The sequence below is a fragment of the Chiloscyllium plagiosum genome, chromosome 32, assembly GCF_004010195.1.
Source record: "Chiloscyllium plagiosum isolate BGI_BamShark_2017 chromosome 32, ASM401019v2, whole genome shotgun sequence".
Classification (NCBI taxonomy): domain Eukaryota; kingdom Metazoa; phylum Chordata; class Chondrichthyes; order Orectolobiformes; family Hemiscylliidae; genus Chiloscyllium; species Chiloscyllium plagiosum.
The window spans coordinates 21,630,522-21,644,742 of NC_057741.1; the positions used below are offsets into that span (position 1 = coordinate 21,630,522).

Consider the following 14,221-nt stretch of genomic DNA (forward strand, 5'->3'; position numbering starts at 1 on the left):
AATTTATATAATCTCTTTTTTAAACTTCTGCGTTAAAATAGCATTCAGGTAAATTACCTTGAACTCCCAAGGCAAACTATCCACCCTAAAATGCAGTTCAGCTGTAGTCTAACCAGGGCTTGGTTTTGCAGACACTTGATTTCCATCCCCTCATTCTATTCGATAAAAGCTACCTTTCCATAAGCCACCTTGATCACATTCTGTACATGTGTAGGGCTTTTTAAAATGATTCATATACATGGACATCCACTTTTTACGACTTTTCACCATTTAGAAATTACCCCCCTTTAGGGTGAAAATGAACAATTTCATGATTGCCTAAGCTGCAATCCATTGGCACTCAAGTTAAACTGCCTTTAAACAGGGTTTCCGGGGCAGTGGAATGGCTGATGTTTAACGTTCTGGCCAATTGTCCTTTCTTGAAATCAACAAGGAGAGATGCTGGGCAGAATGCATGATGGGATACTAATACAGTACAATACAATACTACAATAACAAAATACTAATACAGCCTGTTCAATTTTACACCTCCTCCCCTGCCACCCAGCTCTCAGTCCAGGACTTGTTTCTTTTTCCAGTTCAACTTGTCTCAGGAAGCTCTTAACCTGGCTGTAAAATATTCCCTATCAAAGTCATAAGTTTCTATAATTTTTAATTCTTAAAAAAATTAATTTAGCAAAGTAAGTTTGCAACCATTTTACAGTTGTGTAAGTATCTATTGGAAATGGTACACTTAGGTTTTACCACAATGAGGAACCAAAATGTAGGCTGCAGATTTCTTTTAACGTTTTTTTAAGCAGTCTAAATGTGTACTTGCATGGACATCTTGCCTCATTGTTCGCTGAAGTCTCAGCAATACTGAATTTTAAAGTACTTTTGCATTTATCTACACTGACAGTATGCACTCAGATTCACTCCTTTAACCCTTTATCCTTCAGCTTAGTTAGAATTGTAACTCTTTAATACCTGCATGTCACATCTGGACAGCAAAAACTTGGTAACGATAATTTTAACTTGAAAGAAACACACAAATCTCAAGATTTTTCATCGTAGTTTACTTTTACTAGGGGCAAGAAAACGAGCATATACATTTATTGCACGGCACAGAGTGGTACATATGTTCTGGAGTAGCTTAGTGCTTCACTTCGGTGAAAAGGAGGGTTTTGTATGCAGGAACTGGCAGCTTGCAATGTTTCATCCTAGAAAAGCAGATGCAACTAAACAGGGACAATGACATCAAGCAGACTTTTTATGGGAGATGAAAAAGCAGATCCGTATTATGTAACTTAGCTAGAAAACAAAATCCCATTTGGTTTTGTCACTGGCTGGCTATGTGAACCATCTTTTAAAGAAAAGTAAAAAAATAATTTCTTGACATATTCGACATCACATGACTCCATGTATTTTCTAATAACACTGTCTTTAAAATATAAGGAATTAGATTTATCGCTATTATTAAAGTTTAATTAAAACATCTCATTCTTTATGAAAAATCCCAGATGCATTAAGGAAGACAATGTTACAGTTTTTTTTTATAATTCCTATACAGACCCACAATAAAGGCTTAGTGCCCCTGCTGATTCCAGATGAGATTTAATTCTGAGAAATATTTGACAGATTAATGTACCATTATCATACTACTTGAGTAAACTCAACAATATCAAACACAAAAAAGGCACAATTCATCTAAATGTTTTCAACATTCACAGAACAGAATTTTCTCCTTCAAAAGTACTTTATAAATAGTTTACAAGAAAAATAAATACAGCAAAGAGTCAGGTAATTTAAAATAGTCATCTCTGTATAAATTTTATTTCTGCTTTTATTTCCATGCTCTTTATTAACTAAATGGACACCAGTTAAACTTTGCTAGGCACATGGTGAAAGAACTCCTGTGTACAACACCACACTGCAAAGTTTGTTCAGCAGGTCTGTACGGAACAATTGGACGCAGAATGTGTGAAAATTGTCCCTTTACATCACGTTTGTTTAAAACTATGTATATGCATGCCAGTAGCAACTACACAGTAGCTCAACTAGCCTAATGTTAAACTACAGTACTGTATATATAAAATACTAAATCATAATTTAAGAATGATCTTGACAACTAAGCACAACTGGGTGAAATAAAGCTTTAACATGAAACTATCAGTCTAAGTTATGGTTCTTTAAACAAACCATTGGACTCAAACTATTAATCTACTGTCTATCTCTACCCAAAAAATTATTTATTACAGGTGTAAAACTTAGCAAGGCATAGAATTAGTGACTGTTCCTTTCTGTACAACACAATGTGAGGATACCTCCATGTTAAACACTGAGGACTAAGATGCTGCAAATTTTCAAGGAAGTTGCAGCTCTGAGATACATAAATACACCATGTCAAACATGTAGTGAAATACCTCCTTCCAACAATTTTTTTTTTACAAAAATTAATACAAAGCTATTGCACTGAATAAAGATTAGAAAAGGCCACTTAATAAAATTAAATATACTTATTCAATATTGATAGTGTCTACTTGAAATATTTTCTACTGCATTACAACCAATGAGCAGTAAATAAATTCAGTACAGTACATGCAACACTTTACATAGTAAAATTTCTGGAAAATTTTTAAACTTGCTTAAGATCTTTTCTAACAAATTTGTTACAGTCTGAAGACTTGGAATTTTAAACGCATTTTGCCCAAATTACTTAAAATGGCCATTTAACATTTTTTAAAAGTTACTGAGTCAAATACTTTTACATTTATTGGACAATAGAAACATAGCCAGTCTTAAATTTGGGAGTACAAACCGTTATATTTTTCCGCCCTAAATCCCTGATCCCATCCAGACATGACTGAATTCTTCCCATAGTAGGAGTAACCCCAGTTAAGCCTCAATAGTACTTAAGCCCGAAAAGGAATGTCAAGGTTACTTAAACAACAATTAGATTACAATTATTGTGACAGTGTGAGAAGTATTTACTGAAATTAATTCCTCTCTTTTTAGTGCTGATACTGCACCTTCCTTCACTGGTCACGAGGTTTGACAAAGAATATAAACGATGTAGTCCATTGAAGCAATGTAGTTTATAAAGAAAACCACTGCAGAATTGTGGGAGGGTGAACTAAAGTTGCTGAATTGGAAATGGTAGAGTTCTAAGATACCAAAGAAGATAAGCAATGGGGAAAAATTAAATCCTGAAACATTTACAGTTTCCTCTGCCTCCCCTTCCCAACAGCGCCAATACTCTGTAAATTCAATCTAACTAAAATCAAAGTTCTGGAATGAGACAGTAGAATCTGAGGGAACAACTTGAAATTAAAGTAATGGATACATGCGATAAACAAACTGTTTCTTTACAAAAAGTTATAGTTCGCGTGGTCTGATGAAGTATTGCACACTTAGCAAATGTTTCACTCAAATCGTACAGGAACAATGCAGAAAGACATCAAAATTCCCTGCAGCAAATCTCCACTTTTGTTAAGATGCCAGGAATACTTGGCCAGCCACTCCTTTTCAGTTACTGTATCACTGCCAGCATTCATAGACTACAAGGAATTCCTTCCTTTCTGCAGCTGCTGTATATTTCAACTCTCATTGTTTCCATGCTTAACTTACTGTGCTTCTGTCTGACTGTGTTTACTGACCAGCTGTAGATCTTGAAAGCAAAGAACACTGACATGTTCACATGGAAAACCTACCACTGATGTGCACCAAATTTTGAGAATTTGAGAAACAAACCATAATTTGTCCCACTTAGAAATTTAGAACTTGCTGCTTTTGTTTTATGATCATTTATTAGTCCAAAGTGCTGAAGAAAGTCCAGTCAACCAATTATACAACCTGTCATACTAGAAGATGTTCTTCATTTTTTAAAAGTCAAAAAATGTTGACTGTTAACTTAGTTAATTGGTAGGATGTTTAGCAAATGTGATTATTTTTTAATCAGCTTTTTATTTAGTGTCTACGCTTTAAGTTATTCTTACAGTTCAGTTACTTTTCTGATTCAGTATACCTGGAGGAAGGACTACCTGAAAGTTTGATTGATTTATAGGGCAGATTGTAGACGACAAAACTGTAGCATTTAACTTAAACACAAGTGCATTAATACAAACATTCCTTGATGGGAAACGTCCATGGGTTTCAATTACTTAATCTGAAGAAATATAAAATCACAACAAGGCATTTCATTCGAACATTGTCAGGATTGGAGATGGATACAGGCAGTCCAGGGTTCTTGGCTGCCTCTCTTCTGTGGATCAAGAGGCCAGAATACTTCTTCGAATAATGTCTGCTCCATACCTCCTGTTCACCATTGCACTGCTTGAACTTAGCCGCTGTGGCTTGCAATTATCTGTCGACTCGGTCTCTGAGTCGCTCATTTCAGCATCAGGGCTGTAGCCGTCATTCTCGGGGTCCGGCAGCAACCTCACCTTTAGCTTCTCTTTGGGGGAGGCTCTTTGCGCTCTCAGCTGCTGGTACTTTGTAGATTCTGAGTTCTGCCTGCAGGGCTCTGGTCTCTCCTCGTGCTGCTTCTTTTCTCCCTTCTTTGGGATTTTGAACCCACCCCAGTTTTTCACTGGACTGGTAGGTGTTGTAGGCACTTTGGCTGCAGGGCGGCCGGCAGGGACAGCTGGTTGAGTGCAAGCTGCCTTGCCCAAGGTACCGTTACACTTGGAGTGCGAGTGGCTGCCATCCCCAGACAACCTGTGGATGCTAACCGAGGACATTTTACACACAGGTGCACACAGAGCCCGCTTGTTGTCAGAATGTCGCAGGGTTAACTCTGCAGGCAAGTAGGATTTGTCCCGCTTTAAACACACTCTTTCCCTCAATTCTGATTTACTTCCCGAACTACGCCCGCTGCTGTCAGTTTTCTTCCTGTGGTCGGGTGCAGCCTGGCCATTATTCCTCTCTCGGCCATTAGCTCGTGACTCAGCACGAACCTTAGCACAGGCTGGAAGAATACTCTTTATGTTATAGCCTTCCTTGGCATTGTGCAGACTCGCCACATTTTTGCACTCACTGGATCGGTTTGACTGTTTCAACAAGCTCTGACTCGCAGGATCAGTGCGACTTTGCGGTCGGCCACTCAGGTGAGAGCTCTTTTCCCGCCAGACCTTGTTCTGGTGGCTGTCCTGGTACTGAGCCGTCTCCAGCTCTCTGTTCGACTTCCATTGCAAACACCCCGTTTTGGAAACTGGGTGGGATTGTGCCAGACAACCGAGGAATAAGCTACCTTCCGACGGGAATGCTGAAGGCACACCTGCAAACAAAAACACACAATTTACATAGCACCGTGCTCTCAGAGTTCTGATTTTCACATCTCTTAACATGGAGTCAGAAAGTATCATTCAAGATTCCACTGAAACGCGTGCAGAATAAATTGAGCAATCGGCTCCTGTGCAATCTGGAGAAACAGATACTGACATGTTCCCATCCCGACCCCCCAGAATAAGCCAGAAATTACTATCTATTTCAGACTCAACAGGTGTTCTCTTTTCAAATTTTTCCCATTTTAAGTTTCCACATGAATTCCAAAGAAAAGTCATTTTGGATTCGAAACGTTAGCTGTGTTTTTCTCTGTCAACAAACGCTGTTGGATTAGAGTTCTCAGCACTTGCTGCTTTTAGTAATTTCGCAAATTGTTCTACTATAACGCAACAGTTGTGTCCCTCTGCAACCTCGTGCTATGGAACAGCATGCTAGGGAACAGCGTGCTATGGAAAGCCACTATAGAAAATAGTGTTGTAAAAGATCGCTAACAGAAAATCACTATATCCGTTCAGTAGAAAGTTTGCGTTATCCAAACAACGTTCACAGTTCATCACCACATTATAGCTAATTCACGTGTTATAGCAGAATGACCTGTAGCCACTTCCACCCAAACTCATTCAATTTAAAACTAGAACTTAATATTGAGACCAACAATTAATTATTAGGGACAGCACTCTACATAATCTGTTAAAACAATGTGCAATTCCAAAATCTGGCCACAGATAATATTATTCATATTCGTAATGGATATATTTTAATTTTGATTTCCCCTGTAGTCAGTCTATCATCTTAGCCAACAGAATGATGAGGCAGCTCTCAAATGGCCCCAACACGCATTAAAATACATTCCTGTTCATCCAGCATGAGGTTTATGAGTGGTGCTGAAAAAGACGGCTAGTTTCTCATCCCTACACTCCACCAAAAACTGCGGTCAATATTACACTCCTGTTTATAAATCCTTGCGCAGAATTGGGTGCAGTTCCTTCATCCAGTGACTACATTTTAAATATATCGAATTGGCTGCAAGCACTTTGAATGTCGCAAGGTTGTCAAAGACATGATATAGATTCAGGAGGGCGTGAAGTCACCTGACCAGCTTCACATCCAACCCCCTCCACCCTTTAAAGAATGTTACCTCTAGGCCATTTAACTAATAAAAACTCACTTTAGCTGCCTGAGGTGATCAGCAAAGTTGTATTTAAGCAATACATTTATGAGGGAGAAAGGAATGAAGTGTATGTTGATAGTCTGAGGTGAAGTTAAGAGAAAAGTAAACACTGATATAGCACTAAATGACCTGCTTCTGTGCTGAAACATTCTGCACAAGTTTTCCATTCTTCCTTCCCTAATGTCCTTTCAATTTTTTTTTCAATTTGCTTCCTTATAGGTATTTATGAATTCTGCTCCGTTTATTATTTCTGATGGGATAAGTCATTCAGCAGCCCCCTTTCTTAATCTGACTCTATTCTTGTCACAATCTTGAATATTTGCTCTTGTTAACCATTCATGGATCAACAGAATTTGTTTTTACACATTTATAACAGAATGCTTCATAAAGTTGAACACACTAGCAGTCAGATTATACTTATGCCATCATAACATGAAAACTAACCCATTTAAAGATACTCGGGTAAACCATGAAATTTCACATGAACGCATTAAACAGTCAGACAGTAAAATCACTCTGCATCAGCTCAAAGCAGAAATTTACATACTAAATTTGAAAAAGCAACACTTTGGACTCAAAGAGACTGAGTACATTTATCTACAAATATATTCTGGTCCTGAAGGAACATCTTGCCATCATGCCTTTGATTAGCACCTGGCTCATGACTGACATCACAAATGATAACCCATGAGGCTTAATTCAAACCAACTTCCCATCTAGGCCACAGGAGTCTTGACGCCACACCCCCATCTCGATCTTTACCATTGTTCTTCCAGTTTTACCATCTCCTTTAAGGTTCTCCATCTGTCACATTCTCTTTTACATCAGTCAGCATTCCCAGGAAGCCTTGTTTCTCTCTGGATGTCAGGATTTGTACTTTGTGATTTTGGTTCCAATGTCCATTTGGATCCAGCTGACCCTACCTCTAGCATTGTTCTTGGTTTGCTCACTGTTTTCCAACCTCACCCTCAAACATATGTTCTCCTAACCACATCCCCTCGCCAATCTTGAAATTACTCCTGGCTTCCAAAACCATCATCTTTGTCATCAATGACACATTCAATGACCACTTCCTTATCTCCACTCCACCTCACAGATCAACACTGTCTTCTTCTGCTTTCAAAAATTTTTCCAACCGTGCCTTTAATTCCTAAACAGCATCCTAGTTTTCACAGAAGCCCTGTATCTCTGATTACCTTATTAACTTTGTTGCAAAAAACTCCCAGACGTCTTTCTTCATCTGAGGATTAGGTATAATTATTGTGGTGATCTACCGGATATCACAAGATAGTGTTAAGCGTCTTTTATTTAAGCACAGCAAAGAATGAGGTTATGTTTCCAACTGTTGCATATTCAACAAAGACATGCTGGAAAACACAATGCCATTGACACTAAGGCCTGGATTTTCAACCTGGAGACAGACAACAGGGAGGAAATGTTCCTAATTTGACTCACATGCTGCATTAAGGAAAAGTGCAAATGCAGATGGGATCTTCGCTGGCGGGGACAGGGATAGGTAGCAAATGGGTACACCTAAGCCAGGAAGCACATCAGAGGCAGCCATGGGACTGTTTAAAAAGGTCCAACTCATTGCTGTGGGACTTTGTATAACTAACACAAACTGTTAAAGATCTCCAGTCCTCATCCAAACAGACAACCTATGCCCTACACACGACATATAATCCACCCCCAACCCATTTCCTGTGGCTGTCATATCAATGCCTGTTCATGCACAACACATTGTATTGAAACAAAGAACCCTATAGTGGCAATAGCATGAATAAAAAGTGTTTTCAAAAAAAGGCAGCTCTGATTTCCCACTTTCTGCAACTAGTTATAGTGTCAAGCATCCAGAGGTCTGAAATTATAACCCACAAAAAGTGAAAGAACTTGAAGCCTCTTAACCTTATGAAAGATCAATAGTGTGAAATTGACTGCATAGACCAGAAAGCCCCAACTGTCAATAACACATTTTTTTCCCCTGTGACTCAGGTATTTCAACACCCTTTTAGCACAGTGGGGTAGGAAGGTAGATGGGTGAGCGGGGGCTGGGGGTAATAGCGAGGCATGGAAGAGCATGAGTAGGTCTTTGGAGCTTTACCTCAGAAGCATTGTGAACTATGAGGGGTTGTTTTGAAAGTTGTGTAAACCACATGTCCTTTAAGAGCTGACATGACTTCAGCTAAATTGCTGAGGAGTAGGCAATGCTTCTCTCTGCAATTTAGCTGGCCAATTTGGGAATTCAGGATACAAATGCGCAACCTAAACCAACTCTTAAAAAGCCCTGATGAAATCAGAAACCTTGAGAATTGGGGTGGGGCATCACTGAATCAGGAGATGGCTTGCCATTTTTACAAAGGTTCCCAGGTCAACCTGACTTGGAAAAACTCTAGGCCTATGACTGCAATCTTCAATAGTGTGCAACATTTCACACTGTAAATCTACGCGTACATAAATAACCAAATAAGATTTTAGTAGTCTACTGAAATAATGCAAATAAAAGGGCTCTATTGACAGGAAATACTCAAGTGTGACTGATTTATCTCGTTAGGCAACAGAAAAACAAGCTGGTGTTGAGTACTGAACACTGAGGTAGGGAGCTCTTGATTTGACAAAATTAATGCACGAGTGCAGAGCAGTTCCGATCAAGTAATACAGCAACATAAAACAGACCAGAGAGAACTGGTATTTGGATGGTGCCCAATAAAACAATTTATCATGATTGACCCTAATCTGTGTCCCCTAAAAATAAATGTACTAACAGTAATCAGTGATACACATTAACAGCAGCAACAGGACTCAATAATATCAATACAGCTTATACGTCTGATGTGGCTTTGGAATTTGGGCAATTCACTTTTTATTAAAAAGAACCTTTCCTTTTATAAAATGTGCAAAGATTAATATCAAAGTTTGTAGCACTTATTATGAGCAACGATCAACAGTGGTTTCTCTATAAATAGGTAGAGGACTGCATACAGCTCTGAAGGAGAAAGCGCAGACTGCAGATGCTGAAATCCTGCTCCTCGGATGCTGCCTGACCTGCTGTGCTTTTCCAGCACCACACTCTGTATACAGCTCTGGTCACCATACTACAGGAAGGATATGATTACACTAGAATGATAGGATCCCTACAGTATTGAGGCAGGCCATTCGGCCCATCCAGCCCACATCAATTCTCCGAACAGCATCCCACCCAGACCAACACCCCTACCCTATCCCTGTAACCCTGCATTTCTCATAACTAGCATTTCACATCCCTGGACACTAGAGACAATTTATTTTGGCCAATCCACCCTAACCTGAACATCTTTGGACTGTGGGAGGAAACCAGAACAGCCAGAGAAAACCCATGCTGACATGGGAGAATGTGCAAACTCCATAGACAGTTGCTCAAGGGCAGAATCAAACCTGGGTCCCTCATGCTATGAGGCAGCAGTGCTAACTATGAGCTATCATGCTGCGCCCCTGCACCTCCTGCCTACCCCCCAACCCAAGAAAAGGTACAGAAGGAGATTTACAAGGATGCCATCAGGAGTGGAGAACTTCAGATATAAAGGAAAAACTGGATAGGCTGGTGTTGTTTTCTCTGGCAAAGAGAAAGCTGAGAAAAGATTGAACTGAATTGAACAAAATCATGAGGGGCTGAGACAGAGTGAACGGGAAGAACTTGTTTTCCTCAGCAGAGAGTTCAATAACCAAGGGAGCAAGTAATCAGCAGAAGGATTAGAGGAAGAGTTTAGAATAACCCCAGAGGCTTCAATGGAGCTGGAATTCAGTGCCTGGAAGTGCTAGAGGCAAAAACATTCACCTGATTGAAAAACACACAAGTATGCACTGGAAATGCTATTTCTTACAGGCCACGGATCTAGAGGTGGAAAGTGGTATTCAACTATGTTGCCGTTTCTTCCAGTCAGTGGGCACAATGGGCCACTGACCTGCTTCTGTACTGTAAATGTATTCTAATATTATTTATAAACTGATTTCAGAAACTTTTTTTTTTAAAATACAGCAGGCTAAACAAAACTAGCTCAAATCCCAGTTGTCTGTAATCCCTTCTGAATGGAGTCAAGAGGAAGTGTTAAGCCCCAGATGCTTATCTGTATTCGAGTTGTTAAGCGAGTGATCTTGTACAGCGCTTGAGTTCTGAAACAGGAAACGCAATTCTTTTGAGTCCAGCTTAACTGTGGTAAGGAGGTTAGATCCTGCATTATTAAAGGCTGGAGAGGAGCCAACATCAATGCCCTGACTATAACCTTCTCCCAAGGATTAGCAGTGGTAGAAAGAAATGCAAGAAAAACCGAATAAACCAATTCCCATAACACATCTCCACTCATTTATAGGGGTCTGCAAATATCAGATTCTTCGCTTAAAGATTTTCCCTTTTAATTTCTGCTCCAAGTCCAATATATGCCAGTATAACAGTTAATCCCAAGTGAAAATCAATGCCATGAGTTTTGGCCGATAAGTGTAATTGCTCACATATCTCAGGTCAAAGTAAACCTCAGTATCCCAGTCCATTAATTTCAGAAACTAAGTATTCTGGGTCTGTAAATGATTCAATTGTAAATGCATAGAAGCTAGAGTGAATTAGAACTAATACACAAATGTTTAATATGCATACACATTAAAGTAACATTTCTATTTATTCAATGATTCAAGCAATGAGATTATGGATGATAATTAATCTGCTTTCTTTAGTGCAGTTGGTTTTTATTTGATTCCATTATAATGGTTTATTCTTGTATTTTAATAAAACCCAAATAAAACACATATTAACTTGGATGACACAGTGGTTAGCACTGCTACCTCCCAGCATCAGGGACCCGGATTCAATTCCCGCCCTGGGTGACTGTCTGCGTCGAGTTCACACATTCTCCCCATGTCTGCGTGGGTTTCCTCTCAGTCCAAAGTCGTGCAGGTTAGTTGGATTTGTCATGGGAAATGCAGGGTTATAGGAATAGGATAAGGGGGTTGGGTCTGGGTGGGATGCTCTTTAAAGGGTCAGTGTGAATCCAGTGGGCTGAATGACCACACGGTGTAGGGATTCTATGATTCTAACTCCTTTGAAAACATCACCTGTAGAAAAATTGTTCTCCAAAAACTGTACTCCACAAATAAACTCGCACACAAGTATATAAAGAAAACAATGTTTGGTCATTTAAAGTCTTCAAAGACTGCAGAAAAAGTCCAGATGAAAGCGAAATTGCCGTTGATTGTTTACATATTTTAAAATTTAAAACTTCACTCAGATTTTGTCCTCTTTTGGAGGAATGAGAGTACTGTGGGGAAGGGATAATGGAGAACGGGGTGTTATGCTTTTAGGAACACTAACTCAGAAACAAAACAGGCTGTACGAAAAAGTTGGTTATCACAGATTTGTGGTCCTCATCAAAGAGCAATGAGGGATGTTACTACTCAATAAGAGCTGATACCGAGGGAATTAAGGAATAATGTCGAAAAGTGTGGTGCTGAAGTAGCACAGCAGGTCTGGCAGCATCCGAGGAGCAGCAGAGTCGATGCTTTGGACATAAGCCTTTCATCAGGAATAGTGCAGAGGAATGATTGGTTGTGTTAAATGGTGCAGCAAGCTAGAAGGGCAAAATGGCTTCTTCTTTACATTCAACCTGACCTTATTTGATAATGTACTTTAATGGTAACCTCATTTACAATTCAACTGCTACTTACAATAATACTGTTTGTTGCCAGTATCTCCTCTTGTATTTGCATATCCCTATGGTGCTTTAGGTTAGAGACACCCATTTGTTATTGGTTTCTTTAAAGCTCTCAGTTGAACTGCAGACTCTACAAGAATCTGACTGGTGGAGTTACTGGTGTAAAACTGGAGGGTGAAGTAGCAGCTCAAAAAGGAAGCTGAATAATGGGCGTCAGTTGCACATCTTAGTAGAAATTAGTTGATAAATAAGAATGTCAAATATTTCAACATTCTTATTCTTTGTTTGCTTTTCTGAGTGGGCAACTGCCTTACTTGACGGTTACCCATCTGTTTTTCAATCAGCAATTCAAATTTAAGGCGGGTTGCCTGGTCATCATATTAGTTTAAAGCTGGACACAACAGTGCTTTACAAAGTCAAATCACTCCTCAACTCACTAAATAATAATAACATGTAATGTATATTCTAAGTATTAACACTGTACTTATTCAATAATTTTCACAATTCATCTTCCAAATGTATGATCTGTTTGCTGGGGTATATTCTTTTTCCAAGTATAATCCTTGACAGCAAATGCCAGGTGGTCACACAATAACTGAACCTGTTGCAAGTAACACTCACAAAACACAAGGACAGACAGTGAACATGTTTACTAAGAGTCTAACCAACTCCTCTTGTCATTCAATTACATTACTATCACTGAACCTTTTCTATCAACATCATCACTCACCACTGACCTCAAACTCAACTGGACCAGCCCTAAGGGGTCAGAGGCTGGGCATTTCACAGCAGTTTACTCAGCTTCTGACTTTCCAAAACTTTTACAGCTCCTACAAAATTAGCCACCGATGAAATACTCCCCACTTGCCTGTTAAGAGTGTGACTCCAACAACATTCAAGAAACTCAACACCATCTAGGGCAAAGGCAGGGTGGGATCCCACACGAACTGTACCCCATCCAGCACTTTACATCCACCACCACTGGCACACCATGGCTGCAAGATCCACTGCTACAACTCACCAAGACTTCTTCGCCAGCCCACGATTCCCATCCCTGGAAGGCCAAGGGCAGCAGGTACACTGGAATACCACCAGCTCCAACTCTCTCTCCATGTAAGACACTGTACTGACTTGGAAGACACCACTGTCCTTCTAATTCACTTCCCGAAAAGCACTGAGAGAGCACCTTCACTAAACAACCTACTGCAGTTCAAAACGTTGGAGACATCCAAAGGAGGGGCAATTAAGAATGTTCAATAAATGCTTTCCTCAGTGAACCCCTCATCCTAACAGTAGCCCAAATATCATTATGCTATGGTGCTTCCCTAAGCTGTGGATACTATGACTACCATAAACAATGTCCACTTATTGCTTGCCTCTGCTCATTCTTCGGATGATGCTATGAATCATCCCAAATCCGTGCACCAACATTTTTGGAGTGGATCAAGATGCAGTCTATTTAATCTGGGTAACTGCCCTGGAAGGGAAAATGAACCAAACATGGAAAGGGTATGAGCTCCCACCATTTGCCACAGGCTCTAATGCATCCAGTTTGACTACTGATGGTACTATAGCTTTTTTCACACTGGGAGACTCTGTGGATTATTTCCAAATTCTGAGATTTTGGACAGAAGTTTTTCTTTGAATTTCATAATGGGATTTAGCCGTTGCTGGCTGTGCCAACATTTATTGTTCATTCCGAGATTCCTGTGAGAAGATGGTGGTGAGCTGCCTCTCAACTATTGCAGTCCATTTGGTGTAGAGAGACCCATAATGCCATCACGGAGTGAGTTCCAGGACTTTGACTTAGCAACACTAAAGGAACGACGATATATTTCCAAGTCAAGATTGGCTTGCAGGGAACCTGCACGTGATGCTGTTCCCATGTATCTGCTGCCCTGGTCCTTCCAGCATCTGAGATGTCACGAATGCTGGTGTTTATGCAATCATCAGCAAACGTCCCCACTTATGATGGTGGGAAGGTCACTGATGGGAGTTTAAGGAGAGTTTGTCCTCTGAGCAGGAAGAACTGGAGCAGCATGAAAACGGTGAATAAGAAGAAAACTGTTGTTCACTATCTCACTGGCAGTCACCTGCTCAGATTCTGATATAG

The 14,221-nt window shown here is 39.9% G+C and overlaps 1 protein-coding gene across 5 annotated transcripts in view; it reads right to left on the reverse strand.

Moving 5' to 3' along the window:
- Positions 1-1,017: 1,017 nt before the first annotated feature.
- jade1 (jade family PHD finger 1) overlaps positions 1,018-14,221 on the reverse strand; it is a 139,626-nt gene continuing 126,422 nt past the window's right edge. For all 5 annotated transcript variants that reach the window (XM_043674206.1, XM_043674201.1, XM_043674202.1 and 2 more), the window contains one exon: positions 1,018-5,254. In XM_043674206.1, the coding sequence (XP_043530141.1) occupies positions 4,248-5,254 (1,007 nt within the window). In that variant the 3' untranslated portion in view covers positions 1,018-4,247. The remainder of the gene's footprint in view (positions 5,255-14,221) is intronic.